We start from the raw sequence: 27,424 nt of genomic DNA on the forward strand, positions 1-27,424 counted from the left end.
TAGAAATATTTTTTTATTTGGATGACATATCTAGCTTTTAAAAACGTTCACCAGAATTCTATAGGAAAATTATGTATGTACTACATGGCAGGCTCCACAATGACATTGTTACATAGAGAATCCTGGCGTGACCCTTCAAACTCGACTTCTTCTCAAAATGTACAGCTTTACAGTTATTAGCACCAAACATGAGATGTATGATTTTAAAAGCTTTAAAAGTTTATAAATATCAAATTCCAATGCATGTAAAAAATACAAATAACTGAACTGGCAAAAAACTATGAAGTCAATATAAACAAAACTATTCCAAACATGATGCATCCAATAGAAATGGGTGCAAACATCTCCCTTGCCCTCCTATGGCATTCCTGGGTGAGGGAGTGAGAGACCATTGAGAAAAAATTACATTTTTCCTAATTAATAGACAGAGGTTCATTCACAAATCTTCATCATCAAATGTTTCTGTGCATCTCAGCATCACAGTTTCATAATCCAACTGGAAAACCTCTTCCTGCAAAACATAAATGGGATGGGGGGGTGGGGTGGATAAAACTTCTGTTACAACTCGTAAAGACAGGAAAATATATTTGGTATTATCAGGTTAATGAATAAACATTAAAATGAGTAACATGGTGTTGGTTGAATTTTTCAACCGCATATTAGGGAAAGACTGGGCCCTGTTTCTACCCATTGATTATAACTGTTTTTGGGTTGCTGCGAGTTTTCTGGCTGTATGGCCATGTTCCAAAAGCATTCTCTCCTGACGTTTCACCCACATCTATGGCAGGCATCCTCAGAGGTTGAGAATGCCTGCCATAGATGTGGACGAAACGTCAGGAGAGAACACTTCTGGAACATGGCCATACAGCCTGGAAAACTCATAGCAACCCAGTGATTCCAATTATGAAAGCCTTTGACAACACACATAACTGTTTCATTACTTCCTGCAAACTTGCTGCAGACTGGCTCCAGTCCATGGATCACCACTTTCAGAACTGCAAATTTTAAATGATTTTCAAATATAAATCTTTTTCCTTGGCATCTGGTGGAAAGGAGTAATAGAGTTGAATATCATCTGCGTATAGAAAGATATCAGGTATTGGAATTCCAGCTAAAGTATGCTCAACCTGTACTGGTTTAAGTACAGTACTAACATTCCTCCTTTGTACTGCTCACATGCCTAGCATAACAGACTTCCACATAGATCCTAACTTTTTCTCTAGGAATCAGACACAATAATTTAATGGATACTTCACCACATAGGGACAGAGATCTGGCTGACACCAAAACTATCCTACACTGTGTCCTTTATCTTTATTGAGGCGTCTTCTGCTGCGGCTACCTTAAAAGAAACCAGGTGCTGCTGGATTTCTTGAAAAATTAATCTGAAAACAAGTCTAGCTACTTCTGTTTCTCCCCAAAAACACTCAACTGGAAACCTGCTATTCCTGCCTAACTAAAATCTTTAGAATCTTTGTTTTGCTAGAATGGGTGAGTCGGATGGGGACAAGTGATCTTATTCATCTGCTTGCAGATTAGTCAGTCACATTATCACGTCATCTGGTTTATCTTTCAGTCATTGTCATATAAATCCATCCTATTGCTATTGATGTTGTTATTAATTCCATTTCTACTATGCTTTGTAGTCTCCAAAACTAGTACTTAAACCAGCTTACAAATTAAAATACAATACAGTTAAAGCTAAAATGGAATGAAACTATCAACAACACATGAAAACAACTGCAAATATGCAATTAAAGTGATAAAATCAGTTTTTTACAAAAGTACAATAAAAACAATCCAGCACCATATTCAAAGCCGATTGTTGTAAGTTTTTTCGGTCTATATGGCCATGTTCTAGAGGCATTGTCTCTTGATGTTTCGCCTGCATCTATGGCAAGCATCCTGAGGATGCTTGCCATAGATGCAGGCGAAACGTCAGGAGAGAATGCCTCTAGAACATGGCCATATAGCCCAAAAAAACCTACAACAACCCAGTGATTTCGGCCATGGAAGCCTTCGACAATCTTTAAAGCCCTTTCTCAAAGGTCCATCAGAATAAAAGAAAGCCTTGTCTGTCAAGAGAAGGACTGCAAGGAAATATTAATAACAGCACTAGTCAGATCTAAGCTGTATAAGGTTTTATATCTCCTAGCTAATACTACTTCAAGAAATGGCAGATGTAACAAAAAAATCTGTATCAGTGCAACAGAAGACCATTCTTCTGCAGCGGAAATGTAGACAAGATACAATTTGGTAGGTCTTCCAAACAGGATAGATGCATGTTATCCATTGCAAATGAAGGAAAAAAAGATGCAAAGGCTGCTTGGCTTAATGTAAGTTATTCCATGCTTGGAAAAAGTCTAGGTTTTTAAATCACATACCCACACATCTATCCCCAACACTAGCAAATATGGGTAGTAGGCAACCTTTGGTGGCGCAATGGGTTAAACCCTTGTGCCGACAAGACTGCTGACCGAAAGGTCGGTGGTTCAAATCCAGGGAGCGGGGTTTGTTTCACTTGCAGAAACCCTCTACCTCCTGATTTTCTGGGCAGGTAGTCTGTTGACATCACTACGTGGGTGTAATGAGTAGAGGATTGTCATCTGTTTTCTTGTTTTTCTGTCCAGATCATCCAGCTCTGCTTGTGTCCAGTTCACAATTCTAGCAGTGTATCTGATGACAGAGATGGCCCAGGTGTTGATAGCCTTGATTGTTGTTGTTATTATTATTATTATTATTATTATTATTATTATGTGCTTTTATACTTCAATCCATTCATGGTATTGCTGAGGCAAGTGGTTTCGTTAGACTATAATTCCAAAATCCCACCCCGCCAAATACCATGGCTATTGGCTAGTGTTTATGCTGCCGGGGGAATTCTGGAATCAATAGATTAAAAACATCTTAGCTCTGATTCATGGCAAATAGGATTCTTGGTCCTGGGACTAGAGAGCAGAGGGAAATTATCTCCTCCCAATGGCTTTTTATCCACCAGAGCTAGACAGGCCAGTTATATCCTGTTCTATACTGCTTTGAAATCTGCCTACACAATCCCTGCGGGAAGGAAGAAGGCAGGGAGGATCCACTGATAACAATTAGGACTATCAAGATTAAAAACAATGCACTTGAGCATGATAATCTACCAAGCAGCGTAACAGGTGTCACATCTGGCTAACCACCTTTTTATCCATGGGTGTACCATGGAAGGACTTCAAAAGATATTATTAACTACGTCAAGCTCAAACCACCGTGCTTAAAATATATAGAACTCTGGTTCCCATCCTGGGGATATTTAGTGGAGAGTACACATTACTAAGCCCATTGCTCCTTCTAAGCAAATGTAATTGAATCACGCTGACCATCTCATACAAAGTTGATTCATTGGGGAGAGGAATCAAATTTCCTTTATTATTTTGCAAGCAAAGTTGAGAAAATACTTTAAATCAAAGTAAAGGCGCCTATGCACCTTTTATTTATTAAGAAGTTGAGAGAAAATTGTCATCAATTGCCTTCAGCTTGCGGTGACCCTATGAAGGAGCAATCTATCTCATGTCATTTCAAGGTGAATTCTCAATTACAAGAACTAAAGATTAAGGCTTCCCCTGACATTAAGTCTAGTTTTCCGACTCTGGGGAGTGGTGCTCATCTCCATTTCTAAGCCGAAGAGCTGGCATTGTCCATAGACACCTTCTAGGTCATGTGGCTGGCATGACTGCATGGAACGCCATTACCTTCCCGCCACTCACATTTGCATGTTTTCGAACAGCTAGGTTGGCAGAAGCTGGGCCTAGAAAGAGAGCTCACCCCGCTCCCTGGATTCAAACCACCAAGCTTTTGGTCAACAAGTTCAGCAGCTCAGCGGTTTAACCTGCTGTGCCACCAGGAGGCCCCCTCTAATATTAGTCAGTATTAAATAATGAAAGGATGTGACAGATATGCTGTCAACACTCAATAACAGGCAAAGGCAACTTTGAATGTTTCCTGAATAGGGACAGGGGATTCACCTTTGCATCTCCTTTACAGTTTTCTTGTAGACAAAGAGGGAGAAACTTCTCTTCTTCTCTGGCCAACAAAAATAATTGTATGTGTGATAATAAGTCAGACATGACTAGACTTAATGTCAGGAAAACCTTTGCCTTTTATTAAAACAAGTAATCCACATTATCTGCTTTGAACTGGATTATATGAGTTACGCTGCCATATAATCCAGTTCAAAGCGGATAATCTGGATTTTACATGTCAGTGTTGTAGGGGCCTTGGTCATCAATACATCTTGTTAGAAAAAACAAAATCGAAAGGGAAAATTTCTAAATGATACCTATGGATTTGTTTTACGTAATTTAACAGGTTTTTAATGGTTTCATTGGTTTTAGCTATATATTTTAAATGGAATGTTTAATTCTGTTTTAATGTCTGGATGCTCTGGGTTTTAATTTACATATTGTATGATTTTTAGTGTTAGCTGCTTTGAGTCTCGTTTGGAAGAGAGGAAATGAGATATAAATACATATAATGATGATGACAACAGCAACATGCTAACGGAGTAGAAGCAAAGTTCCTGCCAAATACACAGCCCTTGAATATATCACAGTATGTACAGAAACTGACGAGAAATTGGAAATACAAACTAATGTATGTATATATTGGTAGTTTTACACTTATAGGTACAGGAGATATGTATATTTGTTGGGTAATCATTGTCTAAATATGTCTATGTTTATGTATTCATAAGTATTGTTGATATTCTTTGTGTGTGTGTTTTACTGTTAAAAGATTTAATTAAAATATTTTTAATCAAATAATAATAATAAACTTTATTTATATTCTGCTCTATCTCCCCAAAGGGATTCGGGGAGGATTCCAAACATAAAAGGCAAACATTCAATGTCTAAAAATAATAACAATACATCCGCATTACAACTCTATATAGGCACAAAACCCACTTGTGTGATTAACAGACACCACAAATAAATGGAACTCTTTAATTTCCAGAACATACCTGAGACTCTGAAACTAGCTTTGAAAAAGTATCCCTTTAACTTTTGGCCTTTATCACATGCATATAGAATTTCCTTGTTTTCAGATGCAGACATGACTCATGTCCAAGCTCCCACAGTTTCAGCAACCCAAGAAGTGGTCCTAACATGACTCAAAATGATATAAGTAGAGGTTACGTTGCATTATAAACAAGCCCTTTGTAAAGCCCTACCTGAGGTGGCTGTGTGCTGGCAAAAAACAGGCTTTTCAAGAAGCTGGTGATCTGCAGGTAGAGGCGATGGTTATCCTCCTGACTTTCTGAAGAGCAGCCTGTGAAAGCTGAGCTACAAATAGGAGATGAAACTACACTAAGTTCCTCATCCATCTGTGGGGAGGGAAGAGAGGGGCAGGACTACCCTCTATTTAAGAACGCTTATTGTTTCTTTGGACACAAACAATAAACTTAGGACTTTATCACAACAGCCTGTTGTCTCATCATAATTGCATTGTTTAAGCAGATTGCTTTCATTCAAACTATCTCTTTCACATCTTGGCACAACTGAACTATGATGGTATTTTGTTGATATGAATTCCTGTTTTGGCCTACATTGTGTTTTTCTTCTATTTTATTTTATCTCACGCTATTTTGTTGCAGTGACTGACCATGCTCCATTCACCAAGATAGCAGTGGAACAAAATTGTTGCACAAAGAAGACCTGAAGTGCAGCAATACTGCATTCCTTGACAGGTTTTCCCCCTCAGTGAAAAGAGATGATCCAATCACGATTCAAGCACAATGTGACTACAGGACAGCCATGATATTGTGCAGTAAGCACCATCAACAGGGACCTTTTTTGTCTTATCATAACTGCACTTTAGAAGCATCATGTGACAAAGTCCTTAGTGGCTGTGGGATGGACAAAAGAATAAGACTATGTAGGCTTTTTGCCTTAGATCAAAGATCCAAATCTCTCTTGCTTGGTGGATATAAATGAATAGGAGAACCATCCCGAGTCGCCTGCGGGTTGAGAGGGACGGTATATAAATATAATAAATAAAAAAAATACATTTAAAAATATAACCTTGTTTCTACTCTCGTGCAAGTCAAAGCATCCAAATATCTCCCTCCAAGCCCACATGCAGTCATTGTCAGTGAAACAAACTATGTTTATGTGCATCCTGTTGGGATTGATTCAACCACATCCTGCACAAGTTTATAGTCCTCATCAAGTAAACAGATAGGCAGATGAGTCAGTTGGCATGAAAAGCCCTTCTTTCATTGCCCTCTTTGTCTGCCTGTCTCTCTATTCTCTCCTCCTATTTGTGATTGTCAGACTATTTGTGATTGTCAGACTCAAGGACATGCCTTTCTATTCAAAGTGTCCAGACAACATCGCAAAGCCCCCCAATCCTCCATTTTGTTCTCATGTGAGCATGGAGAGAGACAAGATGTCTTCCAGAGAGATAAATAATTAGATCCTAACTTTCCTATATAAGCATGTAGTTATTTCAATAGTCTTTTGTAATTTTCAAAGTTTGACTCTGCTCCTGTAATAGCTGAAGATAATTCCTAACAGGCTCAGGCCCCTTTCCCCCCTCAGCCACGTAAGAATGTTAGAATGTTGAGGCTGGCCAATCAGAAACCATATGCAAATTAGTAGGTTGAGATAGCTCAGGCATGGGCCAACTTGGTCCCTCCGGATGTTTTGGACTTCAACTCCCACCATTCCTAACAGCCTCAGGCCCCTTCCTTTTCCCCCTCAGCCGCTTAAGCGGGGAAAAGGAAGGGGCCTGAGGCTGTTAGGAATGGTGGGAGTTGGAGTCCAAAACACCCGGAGGGACCAAGTTGGCCCATTCCTGGTTTATAGACACAGGTTGATTTATTTTGAAAGGGAACCCCACTGCATGTCCTAGTATGCAATAAAAAGTATAATGAAGCAGAGAACATCTCTCAAGTGGCATTTTCCTTCCTGTTCTATGATGTGACCATGACTAACATACCACTGATGTCCTGTTAATGCAGGCGTACGAACCGAGTGATCCTACAAATGTTGCTAAACTACAACTCTTGACGACTACACTATGTAACACGATTTTTGTTCCTGGGTTATAAATTGCCACTTCCTAATTGGTTCTATCATTTTTTAAAAATGAAAAATGTTTATTAAACTGCAAAAACTTTGTTTTGCGGGACATCTTGCAGCACATTTTGCTATAGTTTTTTAAATTAATATCTCATAGAGTCTCAACCAATTCAACATAGTTTGTGGCAATCACACAAACCCATTTTTTTAGTATGACAACTACTTTCAAAGTAAGTACGACATAATTAAACAGAAAAAAAAAACAGTTTCATACCAGGATTTTTTTTTCAAATTTTGTTACATAGTGTGATCTATGCTAGATAGGACTATTGAGAGGTGCAAGTCAGCACTTGGAAAGCCACACACATCCCACCTCTGTGTTAAAAGAGAAGAAATCAATGGATTAGTGAATGTTTCAGTCTCCAATTAATGACTAAATTGGTCTATCACATCAACTAATGTTTTGGGCACTAGCACAATATGATTCCATGTCCTAAAATGCATATTGCCTTTAGGAGGTAATATGGCAGTTCATGTGTTTGAGGCCAATACCTTTGACTGGATATTTCTTGAGTTTTGTTTCTGTCAAGGAAGCTGGTGGCCACATCAAATGCATCTTCAAAGAGGATCTAAAAGAGAAAGCATTTTGGAAACAGTGTTTCATTTAAATACTATGTCAGAAACATTAAAAACAAACTAGGTGTTTTAAATTACAAAAATGTGAGTCAAGCACTGAAAGAGTTAGTAGGCCGAAGCCTGTTAGAGTCACTGGGCCAAAGCTAGTGTCGTCCTGAGGAGTGTGAGGTAAACCTCTGTGTGAGAAACGCCTGGTTTAAGAAGCTTTGGTGAAAGAAGCCTCGGGTTAAAGGTCTCATGTCACCGCTTTGAGTCGCCTGAGGGCTGAGAAAAGCGGTATGTAAATAAAGTAAATAAATAAATGTGTAAAGCTCCAGTATAAAGGCCGCTGTGTGTAAAAAGCTATTATGTGAAGCTCCTCTTTTGGTGTGAGAGGAGACTCTGTGAGAGCGAAGTTGTTTATCTACAACGTGGAAGCAACCAAGGAAGCATAAAGGACTTTATTTGTGTTGTGGAAACCTTGTTATTGTAAATCAGGGGTCCTCAAACTAAGGCCTGGGGGCCGGATACAGCCCTCCAAGGTCATTTACCTGGCCCTCGCTCAGGGTCAACCTAAGTCTGAAACGACTTGAAAGCACACAACAACAACAACAACAACAACAATCCTATCTCATCAGCCAAAAGCAGCCCCACACTTCCCACTGAAATACTAATAAGTTTACATTTGCTAAAATTGTTCTTAATTTTAATTATTGTAATATTTTAAATGGGTTTTTTTGCACTACAAATAAGTTATGTGCAGTGTGCATAGGAATTCATTCATGGTTTTTTTTCTCTTCAAATTATAATCCGGCCCTCCAATAGTCTGAGGGACTATGACCTGGCCCTTTGTTTAAAAAGTTTGAGGACCCCTGTTGTAAATAGTGCAACTATATTATTTTACTGCAAAGAAAAGCTTCCCATGGAAGAGATAACATTGATCTGTGTATTTTTGTTCTTTTTATCACTTTGGGCTACTGGTGCAGGTGATATCAGCTGTTGCTGATAAGTTACTTATGAGGAGAGTATTTTATTAATAAGCCCACTCATCCAACATACTATGCTTTGCACAGCTTGAGATACTCTTGTGCCCAGCACTATATAACCAATTAAAATAAGAATATTCCTTATATATGCCTACATTCATTACACCAGATTCCTAAAAAGGGAGGGACAACACTTGGATAACAAGGGTGAAACTGGCCACCGTAAATAATAGTTATATACGAAACCTTTTTTTTTAAAAAAAAAATCTAGCTGTTCTATCTTAGTGGGAAGACGACTTATTATTAACTATGTTCAGTTCTTACCTACTGGCTTTACAAGCTGTTGACATGATTAATTTTTTTAAAGGAGGGATGGAAGCCTGCCAGTTTCACTGGGAGCTTCACATTTCAAGTGCTTGTAAACTTTGAATCTAGGTCAGTTATTCATAAAAATGGCCACAATGAAAGACAGCAACCATGCCAGAGCTTTCTAGTAACGCATCTACTATATTCTTTGCATCCAAAGTGTAATTCAGTTGAGCACCCAAGCATATAACTGGGTTTATGTACATTTATTTAAATTTTCTATACCATAAGGAATATACGAGCCACAGCAGTGCACATTGAGCTTCTGTTTAGCTTAGTTATAATACCTTCTATTCATCCACTTTCATCTCTGCGCCCTTTTCGCCTTGCAATATCATTGAATAGTTAGTGAGGTATCATCAATTTTTTCCATTACATTCGTTATTCCATCCACTGACATGATTTCATTGAATACTGTCGACTGCTAAGCCCACAGAAACAGCAGGCATTGCCACTTAATTAAGAAGCTAATTAATTTGCCAAAGCTTGTGTTTTCCAGTGTGAAGGGAACAACTTTCTCATCAATTATATATCTGTGGAATGTCCAGGGTGGGAGAAAGAATTCTTGTCTGCCTGTGGTAATTGTGAATATTGCACTTGGCCAGCTTGATTAGCACTCAATAGCCTTGCACTTTCAAAGCCTGGCTGCTTCCTGCCTGGGGGAATCCTGTGATTAGCTGGCCCTGATAGTTTCTTGTCTGGATTTGCCCTGTTTTTGAGTGTTGTTCTTTCTTTACTGTCCTGATTTTAGAGAATGCAGAAATTCTGAACCACTCTAACAACCACCATGTCAGACTACATGGAGAAGCCACTGGATAATTGCAACAGAAAGGAGGAAACCATGAAAATGAACAGAATCTGGTCCCCACAGTATTGAAAAACCCTATAATCAAAACAGTAAATAAAGAGAAACAATCAAAAACAGGGGAAATCCAGGCAAGAAACAATCAGGGCCAGCTAACACCTCCCAACAAAGGTTCCCTCAGGCAGCAACCAGAATTGGTACTCTCACCTCTTCTGGCGTTGATCCTACTGACACATTGGCTTCCTGGCTATTCATTCCGCTGTCCCTTGCGCTGCTGCTCTGAGTCCAGGCAGGTTCCTGGGAGGCTGTCTTCTGCCTCTGACTACAGTACTGCAAGGCACTGTCCCTCCTTTCCTCAGGGAGGTCCTGCCACAGGTGGGAGACAGCTGTGGAGACCACGGGGAGCGTCATCTCTTCAGGGCTCACGACACCATTATCTACCAGCAGGTCTACTGTCTTTTCGTAAAAATACAAGTATCTAGGCAGGAAAGAGAACGCTCAGAATGTGGTTCGGACAATACCCAACAATGCACACAACAAGCAGGATGTGTGTAACCTAGCAGCTATATAGAAAATACAATCCATACGGCATTGCTTTATATAAGATTAGACTATTTCATACCTTTCAATTCTCAGATTTGGAGAGACAGTCTCCATTAATCCTCTGTCATCCCACTTTTACAGGTGCATTTAAAATGTCCCAATTTCTTCCTGCTTTCCCCCTTACTTCACTTGCTGAAAAAGAAGGCCCTATCTACAGAGCCATACAATGAAGTTTGAACTGCATTATATGGTCAATATAGATGAATATATGTTTTGTATTTTGTCTGATATAACAGATTGTGTTTTTTAAAATTTAATTTTAGTTGTTAAGTCATAATTTGTTTTTATATGTTGGGTTGCCAAATTTCATTATTATGGGTGAATTATTGTTTGAGTGTTATTATGGGTGAATTATTGTTGTGTTTGGGAACTGAATATTTGCCTTTATGTCTGGAATCTGCCCTGAGTTCCTCCAGGAAGATAGGGTGGAATATAAAAAAAGTATTATTATTATTATTATTATTATTATTGTTGTTGTTGTTATTGTTAATATAATGCAATTGAGCCCCCGGTGACGCAGTGGGTTAAAGCACTGAGCTTGTTGACTGAAAGGTCGCAGGTTCGATTCTGGGGAGCGCTGTGATCTTCTGCTGTCAGCCCCAGCTTCTGCCAACCTAGCAGTTCAAAAACATGCAAATGTGAGTAGATCAATAGATACTGCTCCGGAGGGAAGGTAACGGCGCTCCATGCAGTCATGCTGGCCACATAACCTTGGAGGTGTCTATGGACAACGCCGGCACTTTGGCTTAGAAATGGAGATGAGCACCACACCCCAGAATTGGACACGACTGGACTTAATGTCAGGGGACAACCTTTACCCTAATGCAATTGAACTGCATTGAACTGGATGATATGAGTCTACACTGCTATATAATCCAGTTCAATGCAGTTAACCTGCATTCTGAAACTGCATTATATGGCAGTGTAGGGCCTGAGCTTGAAGGGCAAAGCCTGTTAAAGTTAGTGGGCCAACGCTAGTGTCATCCTGAGGAGTGTGAAGTAAACCTCTGTGTGAGAGAAGCCTGGTGTGAGAAAGCTCCAGTGTGAAGGTGGCTGCGTGTAAAGTTGCTATGTATTTGTTTGTTTGTGTTATAGAAACTTTATTTTTGTAAGCAGTGCAACCATATTATTTTGCTGTACAGAAAAGCCTCTTATGGAAGAGATAACATTGGTCTGTGTGTTTTTTTTCTTTTTATCACTTTGGGCAACTGGTGCTGGGTCACGTTGCTGCTAATAACTATTCTGCTATACATTTATGAGGAGGGTCTTTTGTTATTAAGCCCACTTGCCCAACAATGTCTTGTAAAGGGACTGAAGGGGGAATGTTTGATTATGGAACTAGTCCAAAAGGTGAACAGTGCCCTTGTGTCACAAGCCTGTATAATAGAAGCCACAAACAATTTGTGCTGCTACAAAATGCCTGGCCAGACTTGCTCTCTGAGTATCACTGAAGGTGGGAAAGGGAGGGGGCAGAAACCAGAAAGAAATTATGTAAGTCCTGTTTAGAGTACATGTATTCTTCCTTTACTAGCTAAACCACTACACCATAAATTAGGAAATGGAATCAGAAGCATTATTAGAAAAGGAAGCTTGCGCCACCATCTGGCCAAACTACACTCAGCTTTTATACAAAAAATAAATAAATAGAGGTAGCTGTTTTAGCCACAAGAAACAATACTAAATCTATATTAATTTATTATGTGTGCACATTTGCAAGATCTTCAGATAAGTTAATCTAGCAAGATATTTTATACAACAGCAGATATTTGGTGAAAATACATAATTCTCAATTACCTGCACATTTCATAAAAGTGGTGTTTTTCTGTATTTTAAATTGCTTTAATGGTTTAATTCTTGATTTTAATACTTCCAAATTTTAATACTATTTTAATGTTAGTATGTTTTAGGTTTTGATATACATATTATTATGGTTTTTATTGTTAACTGCTTTGAGTCTCCTTTGGCAGAGAAAAGTGGGGTGTAAATATATAACTTCACAATAAAAGAGAAAATATGTATGTGTATGTGGCTGGGGAGTCCACTTACACAGACAGGCTCCCATTTCCACAAATTATTATAACTCCCACTACCCCAACAGCCCCCCTCCAATGACATTACAGGTTATATCGTGCCAATGTCCTCCCTAAACACCATAGTGCCCACCACCCAAGTAAAGGCTTTCATACAGGGACAATTTCATCCTAGATTTTGTTTTTTCTCCACCACAAACATCCCCGTATTTCTTGCTCTCTCCATTGGTGTGGAATTTGCATGACTTCGCCCACTGCCTCTCCCTTAACCTTTTCCTATTATTTTCTATGGCACACAGCAAACAGAGGAATCGATCAGCAACTGAACATACTAGAGAGATTTGGGGAGAATTCACCATGCGGATTCAAATAACCAACCTTCTGGTCAGCAGGTTCTGCATCTTAGTGGTTTAACCTGCTGCACCACCACGGCCCCTATTTCAAAGGTATATAACAAGCCAAATATTGGCAGAGGTTGGAAATGTTATTTTTGGGGGGGGGGGGGGGGGCTACAACGCCACAACTCCTGGAATCCCTGAGGCCGATCAAAGAGAATTGTGGGCTCTGCAGTCTAAAACAATCATTCTTTTTTCCCCAAGCTCTAGCTACTTCCTTGTTGCTTGTCTCACCAAGGATTTATTCCCCAGCTCTTTTGAGGCTTATTTTATAAGAACATTCCACAGCACTCAAGCTGCAAAGCTCTATTGACTGGAACATTTGAATGATGCTAATAAGTATTAGAAAATATTTTCTACTCCTTGTGGATAGCAACCCGCTAAAAGCTGCAAATTGGGTTGGGTAAATGGAACAAATTCCCTGGAACTTTTTAATAGTACCTACTCATCTCAGTATCTCCAAAGTTCTAAAACTAAGGTAAAGGCAACTGTGGCTGGATTTACACTGTTGTATAATCCATTTTAAAGCAGATAATATGGATTTTATATGACTCAAGATTGTCAGAAATATTAAATATTAACTAGGTATTTTTGATTCCAAAGTGTGAGTCAAACACTGAAAGAGTTATTCGGCTGAAGCCTGTTAGAGTCAGTGGGCTAAAGCTAGTGCCGTTCTGAGGAAAGTGAGTAGGCCAAAGCCTGTTAGAGTTAGTACCAGGCTCTGGCCCACTTTATCTGTCTGAACGTGTCTCTCCCTATGAACCATCAAGGACTTCAAGATCATCTGCGGAGGCCCTGCTCTCGGTCCCGCCACCATCGCAGTCTCGTTTGGTGGGGACGAGAGACAGGTTCCTCTCCGTGGTGGCCCCTCGGCTGTGGAACTCCCTCCCTAAAGAGGTTAGATTTGCCCCCACTCTCCTGAGTTTTTGCAAGACACTTAAACCTTGGCTGTGGGAGCGGGCATTCACTGAATAGATGGTTTTTGTTGGTGAAGATGAGATTTTATGGACCACATTTTTGGACTGATTTTGAGGACGTTATAAATCTGGTGAACTGTTTTAATTGCATATTTATTATCATTTTATGTAATTGTGTATTTTATTAGTGTTTTTATATTGTTGGAAGTCGCCCTGAGTCTCTCTCCAGAGGCCAAAAATAGGTCAAGATACCAATGTTCTAAATAAATAAATCAGTAGGCCAAAGCTAGTGTCATCCCAAGGAGTGTGAGGTAAACCTCTGTGTGAGAGAAGCCTCGTGTGAGAAAACTTCAGTGTGAAGGCTGCTGCGTATAAAACTACTATGTATTTGTTTATTTGTGTTATGTAAACCTTCTTATTGTCAATAGTGCAACCATATTATTTTACTACAAAGAAAAGCCTCGTATGAAAGAGATAACATTGGGTTGTGTGTTTGTGTTAATTTTATCACTTTGGGCTACTGGTGCTGGGTCATGCTGCTGCTGCTAAGTTACTCTGCAGTATATTTACGAGGAGGGTATTTTGTTATTAAGCCCACTCACCCAACACAAAATAGTATTGTGGAACCCAAAGTTGCCTGAAAGGCTCCAGTGTCTAACCAGGAGATGTGCTTCTGTGTTTTGAACAACTGTGTTGCATGAAAAATAATCATATATATAGCTTCATCCATTTTTAGACCACTGTAAATAACTGAAGTTGTACCACTGAACTTTTTCAATCTTGCAGCCAGCAGGAAGCAAGGCTTTCTTTCTAATTTTTTTAAAGTGAAATTAAAATTACTGAGTGGGCTTAATGGGATATAGAATATAAAAGGGAGAAACATCTGGAGATAATCAAATATATATAGTACAGGTATGACGTTTCCCCAAACAGTTACATTGCAATATTCTTTACGCTCCTGCCCCCTATCCGTGAACCCACCACTTATGATCTTGGATACTACTCACTGTGAGTCCCATATCTAAAAAAATCTACCCTTATCCTTTAGTAAATTCCTTTTGAGGCTACTTTAAAATCCACATTTGTCTTCCTTTCCAAGTATTCAAATGAGGAAGCAAGACTTTCTTGGGGAAGGTTCAACCAAACAGAAATAATTTCACCTTATATCTCCTCTTTGCTCAGCCACGGAAACCAAATGGGTGAAAAAGTCACACTTTTTCAGCCTTACTAGAAAACAATGGCAAACTTTGTTGTGATAAATGTTGCCAAGAAAATTGTCAGGGTTGCTATTAAGTCAGAGTTTATTTGAAAGCATATAATAATAATACTTTACCTGATGGAGGTGGGAATCAAAATGCTGTTTCACATACCGTTCAAACTCCATGAGGTCAGGAGAAGAGGTAACTGGTGACTGGGTAAGTCTTAGATTTATTTCTCCTTCTGCTGAGTTTTTCTCCTTTTCCTGGATCACATACCACACCGTGGTGTTACTTGAAGTGGGCTCTAGACTAGAAAGCAGAAGGAGAAATTAAGATGAAAGTTTCCTCATTTGCGATGAGTTCATAATTGGGGACTAACTGACTTTATTTTCAGCCATTCTTTTATAACCTGGCTTTATTTGAGGTCATCCTTTATAATCTGACTTCATTTTGAGCCAAATAGTTCTTCATCAGCAGAAAGAGGCAAAGATAAAAGGGCCTTGGGAATGGGACTGATAACTGTGCTAAATGGCCTGTTTTTTTAGACTTATTTATTCGTTCAATCGTTTCCGACTCTTTGTGACCTCATGGATCAGCCCACGCCAGAGCTCCCTGTTGGCCGTCACCACCCCCAGCTCCTTCAAGGTCAAGCCAGTCACTTCAAGGATACCATCCATCCATCTTGCCCTTGGTCGGCCCCTCTTCCTTTTTCCTTCTGTTTCCCCAGCATCATTATCTTCTCCAAGTTTTCATTACTTTCTCCATGATGTGGCCAAAGTACTTCATCTTTGCCTCTAATATCCTTCCCTCCAGTGTACCAGCGGGCATTATTTCCTGGAGTATGGGCTGGTTTGATCTTCTCGCAGTCCAAGGCACTCCCAGAATTTTCCTTCAATATCACAGTTCAAAAGTGTCTATCCTCCTTCACTCAGCCTTCCTTATGGTCCAGCTCTCACATCCATAGATTACTACATGGAATACTATGCGGCCTTCATTACCTGGCCCTTGAGCACTCTAACTGGAGGTCAGCTGTGACTAGCAGTGCTGCAGAATTCAAAGAGGCATGAATGGAGGGCGAAAAGGAGAAACATGCCAAGAGCAAGGCATGTCAAGCCAACCCTGGAACCCGCCTTCCACCTGGAAACCGATGTCCTCACTGCGGGAGAACATGTGGATCAAGAATAGGGCACCACAACCACCTACAGACTCACCCGCCGAGACACTACACTTGGAGGACCATCATCCTCGAGCTATGAGGGATCGCCTAACTAACTATATTTATATACTGCCTTTTTCCTCTAAAAGAGACTCAAAACAGTGAACTGGAGTAAAAAAAAACTATACAATATACAATTAAAACCTAAAGACTATAAAGCTAAAGAGATTTAAACCTAGTGATATTAAAAATAAATAATTAAAACCAAGTTAAAATACATAAAATTTACAGATTGATAACCCACAATCCCACAATTCATCCTGCTGGTGTTTATTCGGCACTTTGAGATGCTTAAAATGGATGATTCAATCATGTTTGGGTTTCCAATGTCTTACCTGTGATTGCTGAAGTACGTCTTGACATATTCCTCCTTTACTTCTTCCATGTTTGATGGGTTCCCATCCTCCAGATTTAAGACCTCTATTGCCAGTAAAAAGAACCATGATCACAAATTGACACATTATGAGGCTTGCTCCTCATCGGGCTTACCTCAATAAAGTGAAGTGGGTATGGACAGAGTTGTGGAAAGAGAATAATAATAATAATAATAATAATTATTATTATTATTATTATTATTATTATTATTATTATAATGCCAATGGGATTTTGGCCTGCATGAATAGGAGTCTAGTGTCTAGATCCAAGGAAGTCAGGCTACCTCTCTATTCTGCCTTGGTCAGACCACACCAGAAATACTGTGTCCAGTTCTGGGCACCACAATTTAACGGAAATGTTTTGAAGAGCCAGTGTTTGTCGAGAGTGGATAATACAAGGCGAGAATTAGTGTCAAAAGAATAAATATTTTGCATCAGAGCCTAAATTCCTCTCTGCTTCCTCATGGTGGTGCCTTCCAGATATTGTGAACTTCAACTCCCAGCAGCCTCAGCTAATATGGTCAATGGTTAGGAAATCAAGAAGTTGTAATCCAAAGGATCTGGAGGAAAGCAGACTGACACAGAGCCAAGGGAACAAAACAGAAAAAACGATATTGCACACCCACATAAGTCTTCTGAAAGAAACTGATAGAAAGGCTAAGCTGACTGCAGTTCATGAAAATAGCTTAGACCTTGACATTTGGGAGTTGTAGTTTCTGAGATGTATAGTTCACCTACAATCAAAGAGCATTCTGAACTGCACAAAGAATAGAATTTGGTCAAACTTCCCACACAGAACCCCCATGACCAACAGAAAATATTGTGTTTTCGGATGTGTCTTTGGCGACCCCTTGGCCAGAGTAACAGGAACATTGGCCACAGGGAGTGACTTTAGAGAAGAACTAGCAATCAGGAGGCTAGGTGCTTAACTTTTTCCTTATGTGATCTCTTCTGTAAACAACTTTTGCAATAATAACAATAAACGTTTTTTTTGTATACCGCTCTATCTCCCCGAGGGGACTCAGAACTGTTTTCATCATAGGTAAAGCATTACAAGTACCGACACAAAAAACATACAAAATAATCATTATAAAACATAGACATTATGCTATATAACAATAATTCATAATTTAAAATTAAAAGCTAGTTCAGTACTAATTTCCATTGGGTAAGTTTGGCTTCCAATGGTCAGAATTCCAGAGAGGGCCTTGACAACTACGAGAGGGCTGGGCTAGTATAACGAAGTAGACTAAAGCCCGGGGAATGGGTAAAGTGTAAGCATGGTCCTGCCTGATGGTCAGAGTGGAATCTGGAGCTATTTGTTTCCAAGGCCTGCTGCACAGCTATAAGAGGACTGGGCCAACAGGGACACACAGAGACAGGGAAGTGGATAAAGTGCAAAACAGGGCCCTAACTCGTGGCCAGGGTAGTGCCTGTGGCTATTCATTTCAGTTTTGTAAACAGGGATTTTCCTACAGCGGAGCTTTTACCTTATGTCCAAGGGAAAGCAGCTTGATCTGGTGCAGCAAAACAATAAAAATTGGCATGAAAGGGATTAAGAGTCCCACCTTCCACCTTTCTACTCCTGGAAATGCTACTGTTGGTCCATAGTGGTTCTCAACCTGGGGTCCCCAGATGTTTTGGCCTTCAACTCCCAGAAATCCTAACAGCTGGTAAACTGGCTGGGATTTCTGGGAGTTGTAGGCCAAAACACCTGGGGACTCACATGTTGAGAATCACTGCTGAGTTTAGGGCAATGTGTTTGCTGAAATACTGTCTCATTTTACTTTAAGATACTGTACATATATTCCAGCTTGACACTGATTCCATCTTAGCCTGGACATCTGCTTAATTTTTACCAGATACAAAGGAAGAACAGGAAAACATGTTTGAGCTACCATTGTGCACACTGTACCTTTCATCCTCAGCAAGTTATCCAAGGTTTGCTCCAGTTCCTGGATATAATTCTTAGCTTTACATAAAATCTGGCACTAAGTAAGAAAACAGAAAACAGAGCTAATCTATGCATGTTCTCTGCTGATTACCATTTCAATACAGTTTATATTTCCTGGCCAATCTTGTATTTTAGCTGCATCAGACTAGGAAAAGAACAGGAAGAAATCAACAAAGCGGAGATAAAGTAAATGACATTTTTGTCTAGTCAAGAAAAAAGACTGCTTTATATTCTGGTTCAAAAATTACTTTGACTTTCCCATTGTTCTTTCTACACTAACAAACAAAAATGGATTTATGTACTGTAATCATATGCCTCATACAAGTTTCGGAACAGTCATGTGACAGTACAGAGGGATAAAATTTCCATCTTGTGCCATCTATTATGAACACGGCCAACCTATCACATGCAAGCAGCATCCAAGTTCAACTTTTTGCATGCTGATCAGAAAAAGTAGAAGTACTCTTTAAAAAGCAATCTCAGGCAAGAACTCACTCTTATGAATAGAGTACTATATGACAGCTACAGGCAGCATATATCTACACTACAAGTTTATATTGGTTTAAATGTCACAAAGCTATGAATTACAGCTATCTCAAGCTGGCTGAAACTGCTGGAAAATAAGTAAATATCACAAATTCTATTTGCCGACAACTTACACTATGTAACACGATTTTTGTTCCTGGATTATACATGTCATTTTCTAATAAACATGGAAAAGGTTTATTAAACTGCAAAAACTTTGTTTTTGTGGGACATCCTTCAGCACATTTTGCTAGTTTTTCTATGAATTTCTCATAGAGTCTCAATCAATTCAACATAGTTTGTGGCAGACAAAAAAACCCCGAAGTTTCTAGATTATAACAACTACTTTCAAAGGAAGTACTGAACAATTAAACAGGAAATAGCATGTTTAAATCAGGAATATTTTTTTTTCAAATATTGTTACGTAGTATGATCCTCCATACAATTACCCTTTGGGCCTGTTTTTGAAGCCCAAGTTTGGTAAGTAGCACCTGCAAGCAGTAAATATAATAGAGGTAATCTTAGTCCTTACAAAGCAACTAAAACTTACTGCATTACTTAATGAATTAGCCTTTGACTTGCCATAGGTCCAAATTATACCTTCTGCACACAAATTACAAATTTCCGGCAACTTAACAGGACCATCACCCCCATTATTGCACATTTACTGGTTGAGTGACAGTGACGCTTTGCCATCTCCCACAGTTCGATCCTTCCAGAAGTTTTTTAATAAGTTTTTGCAGTTTCAGCAAAGTTTAGTAGAAAACATTTTAATCTATTTTTAATTACTGGAAGGGGTTGTCAGAACAATTCTGCCCCCCAACATCACATTTGTGCTGGCATAGAAGCCGCTGGGAATCGTTGCACCAGGTATGTTATGAAATGGTGGTGCAATTAGGTGGTACTGAAGGATTTTGTGTATCAATAGGAGGGAGATAGCAGACCAGCAAGAGGTTGCACTCAGCGCCGTATGACAGCAACTATCCCCATAGGTGATAGCTCAATTTCTATGCCAGTTTGTGCAATAAGTTTTTTATTACATATAATAATAATAATAATAATAATAATAATAATAACAATAATATATATTTATTTATATCCCACTTTTCTCCCTCAAGGGACCCAAAGCAGCTTACAACATATTAAAATCATGAAAACAACAATCCAAATACGTTAATAATAATAAGTAATAATAAGTTTAATAAGTAAAAACATCATAAAATAACACTTTAAAACAACAATAATATACATATACTTAAGTATACATAACAAAACACTCAGCTACTGAATTCCCCCATTTCATTGCTATTTCAGCATTATCAAGTAGTAGCAGCTGCTATGAGTGGTAAGTGTCTGTTCTCCCACCTGTTAGGACACACTGTCCCTCAAATAATCTCAGATGCAAACAGTCAGAAACAAGATGCAACACATTTTTTTCTAGTGCGAGAGATCACTCATGGGAAGGTTGGAAATATCAGTCTGCTGCATCCTGATTTGATAGGAGAACAGACTCAGGCCCTTTCTACACTGTCATATAATCCAGATTATCAAAGCAGATAATCCACATTATCTGCTTTGAACTGGATTATATGAGTCTACACTGCCATATAATCCAGTTCAAAGCAAATAATCTGGATTTTATATGGCAGTGTAGAAGGGGTCTCAGGTGACGTCAAGTCAGGATTGGGATACATTTTACGATCCCTACATATTCCTTATACAACTGAATATATAGGGGTCGGGAATATGAATCGGCAACTATGCGTTTTTAACCATGATCATGAATTCCAGCCATATTCAAAATCTTCAGGCAAAGCTAGAACAAGTCATAAATGAGACATCCATAAATCTGACAGGCAATGTTCCCTGCCAATTTTATTCCAAAAGATACATTTGTACTGAGATAAACAGCTCAGTATAATTACATATGAGAAAATTTAAGGCCCATAAATCATTATAAGTGGAATATGTAAATGTTTTAGGAAGTCTAGCTCTGTTTCGCATCTTGGGCAGAATTATTTCTATACCTCTGATGCAGAATTGTCTTGCGGGGAAAATATTCTTTCTCGTAAGTTGTTGAAAAGCCCTGCCAAGGTAGTTCTCAGACGTGGCTGAGATGAGCGCTTTTTCCGCACCTGAGGCGCTGGTTTCTGCAGGTATGTACGCTTCCTAGGAGTCACTCTGGCATAGGGGGTCTTGCAACTGGTAGTTGTCTCCATCAAATACTGTAAAACAATGATATTTCATGATTGCAAAAAATAAGTCAGTGCAACAAAACAGAGGCAACACTTAAAGCTACAGGATACTCATTGCTCTTCACCTTATTAATTACATTTGCCAAAACACATTTTGATGCCTCAAATGTTAGACCTGTTTCTGGGTATAGCTGACCTGCTGATTCCAAAAATTGTGCCAGTTTCCCCGTTTCAGCTCTAGTTTTTGAAATTGAGAACTTACACCATATACCAGTCTTTATCTGCTTGTTCATAGAAAACCATGAAAAAGGCCCAGGCTTTAGCACAGTAGGTTAACCTGCTGGAACACCTCAGCAAGTGAGAGTCCAAAAGTGGCAGGCTCAATTAATGAGGTTCTGGGTTTGAGAGAGAGACTTCCTCCTGGGCACACAGAAAACTGGGCGACTTGGAAGGCGCTGAACAGACTGCGCTCTGGCACCACGAGATGAAGAGCAAACCTTAAGAAATGGGGCTACAAAGTGGAATCCACGATATGTGAGTGTGGAGAAGAGCAAACTACAGGCCACCTGCTGCAATGCAACCTGAGCCCTGCCACATACACAGTGGAGGACCTTCTTGCAGCAACACCAGAGGCACTCCAAGTGGCCAGATACTGGTCAAAGGACATTTAGTCAACTACCAAGCTTGTTAACTTTGTGTTCTGTTTGTTTGTTTGTTAAAAAATGCAATGCAACTATTTGGTCTGCTCCTGACACGATAAATAAATAAAATAGTAGGTTAACCACCAGATGGAATAAATCTTGCTAATCAGAAGGTTGGCAGTTCAAAGCCCGGGTCAGAGAGAGCTTCTGGTCTTCAGCCCAGCTCCTGCCAAACTAGCAGATCGAAAACAGCAATTGTGAGTAAATAGGTATTGCTTTAAAAACAGGGAGGGATTTAGGCACCCATAAGGAAATGCCAGAAAATGGGGGTGATTCGAGCAAAAGAAGGAAAGCAGGGAAGATGGTGCGACAGCACACACACCCATCCCCGTGCCCAGAACCGAGCACAGCATCCGAGACGCCAAAGATGGGGGGGGGGATCCTATATATACCTCTATCTATGTACAGTTGCATGTCTTGTCTTTGTATAATAGCACTGAATGTTTGCCGTATATGTATCCTGCATTGAACTGCATCATATGGCAGTGTAGACTCATATAATCCAGTTAAATGTAGCTAAACTGCATTATATGGCAGTATAGATGGGGGCAAAGTCCCTAAGGTGCTACATGTTTCCTTAGCATAACAATTCATGTGATTGGGGGAATGACATAGGCAAGAGAAGTAAAACACAATTGTGGGCAACTTTCCTAAACAACCTAATTTTGACTGGATTGTGGATGGGGAGGCTCAATATATTTTTGATTTGTGACCAATACTTGTTTCTTGGTGCCGAAATATGGTCTGCGGCCTCACCATTACTACATTGTTGCATCAAGAGCAACCGGTCTCGCAAAAACCTCTTATACGGCCAAGGTTTATTAAATATGGTTTTCTGTGGGTGAGCAGATGGTGACTACTGGATGGCATATGTTCTGTATCTGAAACTGGAGCAGATGTGGTCTATCCAATGCAATTTTCTGAATCAGCACCCCAAATAACCAAACCGAATCTAAAATTGTCCAAAAACTGGTTCATAACCCTTTTGGTACTAATGCTGGAGAGTGGTCCCTGGTCAAAAACAGATTGGGAACCACTGGCCTAGCCCAATGATAAAGCAGGTTTGTTCATACTGATAAGTAAGTTAGCACACCCTTTAACAGAACTGTATTCAAGTGCTGTTTCTGTACCCATTGTTATGTACCGTCCTCTGAGTATATATGTGGTCCTATGCATATAACAAAGAATTCAGAGCCAACCATGGAGAGAGAAATGAGAAATACGCTCAGAAAATATGATACCACTTACGGTTTACTATCACTGAGGAAAACAGAGTAACTAAAAAATGTCTATGCAACAATTGTGTCTCAGGCTCAACATTAACTATGTACATATAAGACTAACATTAGAGACCCCATTAGACATATGTGTTATAGATATCATAGGAAAGTCTGGGTAAATTGGTCAGAGCTGTGCCAAATGTTGCATTAGAACAGGGGCCCAGGGCTGGCTATGGCCCTCCAAGGTCATTTACCTGGCCCTCGCTCAGGGTCAACCTAAGTCTGAAATGACTTGAAAGCACACCACCACAACAACCCTATCTCATCAAAAGCAGGCCCACACTTCCCACTGAAATACTACTAAGTTTAAGTAAGTTCAGCAGCTCAGTGGTTTAACCCACTGCACCACCGGGGGCTCCACTTCATGGCCAAGCAGGGATTCCACACCTCATCTTAAGTGTCATAGTTGAACACTCAAAACTACTATACTATGCCGGCTCTATACAAGATTAATTACTGTACTTCAGTCGTTCCCAACCTTTGTTTTTAACCAGGGACCGCTCTTCAACATTAGTACCAAAAGGATTACAAATCAGTTTTTGGTCAACTTTAGATTCGGTCTGGTTATCTGGGGTGCTGATTCACAAAACTGCATTGGATAGACCACATCAGCTCTAGTTTCTGATGCAGAACATATGCCATCCAGTAGTTGCCACCAGAAAGCCATACTTAATATTCTAGAGCTGATGCAGTAATCTTTTGTGTGTGGTCAACATATCCCCTCCCAGCATCCCTGTTGCTTGGCACTATAAGAGGGTTTCATGAGACCAGTCGCTCTCATTGCTGCGTGGTTTCGAGGCAACAGTGTAGTAATGGTGAGTCCGCAAACCATATTTTCATTCTTGCGGACTACTGGTGGTCCATGGACCATGGGTTGGGAACCACTGCTCTGCGTAACCAATTGACTGGCTTATGTGTTATCAGGTACATTTCAGAACCACGGATCTTCCCCTCCTTATGAAGTTATCAATTTCCCAGGATAAATTAGGCCCTGTCCTATTTGCATAAGTGTCAGTAATAGTATCTTCTATGGAATAATAAATGAAAATTATTGTGAGAATTTCAATCTCAGGGTGAGAAACATTATCTCTGTGTAACCCAAATTGGGGGGGGGGGGACAAATTCTGAAATCTACATAGACATAATTTGGGACACAAGTGTCTCATGGCTATCTTATGCACCTTTTTCCAATTTTGGAAAAATCTCCTTTATCTATTGGCTGTCAAGTTTGGAGAACGTTAGGGGGCGATATTCCCTCTCCCCCAGGAGTGTACATACTTTGTGTGCCATTTCTGAGAAACACAAATACCTCACTCAAAGTGTTCTTGTGGATTATTGCTAATATTTAATAAGCCTCTTTTGCTAGACATTTGTCAATTTCAGAGAGTATTTGGGAGACTATTTCCTCTCCTTCAGTATACATACTCCATGTGTCATCTGAGGGCCCTTCCTGACGGGACCTATATCCCAGGCTCTGATCCTAGGTTTTCTGCTTTAAACTGGATTATATGAGTCCACACTGCCAGATTTTATTTATTTCGTATCAGAAGCATTGCATAAATTAGTATAAAACTGATAAAAAAATAGAAGGGGCGCAGGCGACTAAGTATCTTTTGACCAAAAATGGGCAACAGCAATGGCGTTGTCTTTAGCCTCCAACAATTCTTCCTCTGTACATGAAGCAGGGCATAGTGGACATGGATACAGATGCAGAGTTGTCTGCTCTGCTCCACAGTCACACAAGGTGTGCCAGATAATATGGCAGATAAACCTGGCATATAGGGCCTGTTTAGAGGCCCTTCCAAACAGCCCTATATCCCAGAATATAAAGGCAGAAAATCCCACAATAACTGCTTTGAACTGGATTATCTGAGTCCACACTGCCATATAATCCAGTTCAAAGCAGATGTGGGATTTTCTTCCTTGATATTCTGGGATATAGGGCTGTGTAGAAGGCAGACAGGCCCTCTATCCCAGGATCTGAACCCAGGCTGTTTATTCCAGATAATATGGCAGTGTGGACTCATATAATCCTGTTTAAAGAAGAAAACCTGGGATCAGATTCTGGGATATTGGGCCTCTCTGGAAGGGTCCTGAGAAGGGCCTGATTGAAAGAAATGACTGAAATGGAAACTAATTGAATTTACTTCTGAGTAAACATATATGTAATAGCGGAGTTTTAAACTACATTTTAGGAAAGTCTGCTGCCAAGCACAGACTTTGCCTTAAAACGTAAGGTCAATATCCTGTCATATCCTTGTGAAGTCTGACTTGGCCATGGTGGCCCATGCCTTAGTTACCTCTAGATTGGACTACTGCAATGCACTCTACATGGGGCTTTCCTTGAAGACGGCCCGAAAACTCCAACTGATCCAACACTCGGCAGTCAGATTACTAACTGGGGCGAATTACAGGGAGCTACATTGGCTGCCGTTCATTTTCTGGTCCCAATTCAAGGTGCAGGTTTTCACCTATAGAGCCCTAAACGGTTTGGGACCCGCCTACCTTCATGATCGCATCTCCTACCACAAACCCTTCGATCCTCATAGACAAGCCCTCACCCTAGCAGCCTTTAAAAAAGATCTAAAGACTTAGCTTTTCCAATGTGCCTTTGGAGTTACCATATACCTGCCTTGTTGTTTCCCCCAGTCTTCCACATATTGCACTTCCCCCCACCTTTTGAAAGTCTAGTTCCACTGTTCAGTCCCCTATAAGCTCCTCCCCCACAAATGCACCTTTCACTGCTATCTCATCCAGAGTTTTATCATTTTATGTCATACATTTGGCCTGCCCACTGTGTTTGATTTTCCATTTTGTTATTTTGCACTGTTTATTTTATTTGATTGGCTTATTCTTTATTGTGATGTTATTTTTGTTGTTTATATTTTATGTTGCTGTAATGTATTGCTGGGCTTGGCCTCATGTAAACCGCTCCAAGACCCCTTTGGGGAGATGGTGGCGGGGTATAAATAAAATGTATTATATTATTATTATTATTATATCCAAGAGTAAGAGAAAACATTGCCAGAGAAATTATATTATTTCATTCAATAGGCCAATGGTCTCTTGTTTTGGGATAACACAACTTCCCTTGACAATTATTATTGCCTTAACTTTATCATCTTCTCAAGCCTCTTTTCACAATTATTTGCAAAGTGAATTTGTCTCCTGACTTCCAAAGATAGAACTGAAAAACTAGAAACCTGATAATCCTGAGAATACATACATAATATTGCAATGTTCCTCTACATACAAATTCTCCAACCCTCCTCTCCTCTATAGTTGAATCCCACCGCCTTTCCCCCTTAGCCCTATCCCTTTAGGGGCATTTCTTGCTTGTTCCTTTCCTTCTTTCCTTCTCCCTCCAACTCTGGGAACAAGACGCCACGCGCCTCCGGGATATGCCTCGCGGGAGCTGTTAATTAAATGCACCTGTCGCCTATTGCGTCACTCCGGCTCACCTGCCTCCAAACTAGGCAAACAAACAACCCCCTCCCTTCCAGCTTCCTCTGTTTTCCCGCTCTCTCTTGCCCTAGCACTAGCTTGCCGGCTAGTGGCAGAGAACCAATCAGAAGGCTGGAGGCGTCAGTCGGCAGCCAATAGGAAAGCACCGGAGTCCAGCGAGCGCTTCTGCAGGGGGCGTGGCCACGAGACTGGCAACAAAAAAAGCGGGAAAGGGCGAAAAAACAGCAGAGAAAGTTGGCTACGTCTACGCTATATAATTAATGCCGTTTTGAAACCTCTTTAACTGCCACGGCCACATGCTGTGGAATCCTGGGGTTTGCATTTTTATCTTTCTCAGCCTAAGGCCCTTCCACACAGCACTATAATCCAGAATACCAAGGCAGGAAATCCCACATCTGCTTTGAATTGGAATATATGGTAGTATGGACAGTAGATATTGTGGGACTTTCTACCTTGATATTCTCGTAGGGCTGTGTGGAAGGGCCCAAAGAGAGCTGGTGACTCACCAGTTTCCAACCCCATGATTACATGGCCATGGCAATTAATGTAGTGCCAAAGTGCATTAATTCTACAATGTAGATGCACTAGACTAGAGGCCCTCCCACACAGCCCTATATTCCAGAATATCAAGGCAAAACATCCCACATTGTCTGTTTGTGGACTCAGATAACGCAGTTCAAAGCAGATATTGTAGGATTTTCCGCCTTGATATTCTGGGATATAGGGCTGTGTGG

General features: G+C 40.1%; 1 protein-coding gene across 1 annotated transcript; it reads right to left on the bottom strand.

The window, feature by feature from the left end:
* STRA8 (stimulated by retinoic acid 8) lies at positions 1 to 21,268 on the bottom strand. The gene is made up of 8 exons (XM_060776128.2): positions 21,077 to 21,268; positions 18,486 to 18,561; positions 16,532 to 16,616; positions 15,152 to 15,289; positions 10,044 to 10,314; positions 7,617 to 7,693; positions 5,213 to 5,324; positions 1 to 511 (listed from the first exon to the last, which is right to left on the bottom strand). Exons 1-8 carry the CDS (start codon positions 21,266 to 21,268, stop codon positions 437 to 439), a joined length of 1,026 nt encoding a protein of 341 aa, XP_060632111.2. The 3' UTR covers positions 1 to 436.
* Between the last annotated feature and the right edge of the window lie 6,156 nt (positions 21,269 to 27,424).

The sequence above is a fragment of the Anolis sagrei genome, chromosome 5, assembly GCF_037176765.1.
Source record: "Anolis sagrei isolate rAnoSag1 chromosome 5, rAnoSag1.mat, whole genome shotgun sequence".
Lineage (NCBI taxonomy): Eukaryota > Metazoa > Chordata > Lepidosauria > Squamata > Dactyloidae > Anolis > Anolis sagrei.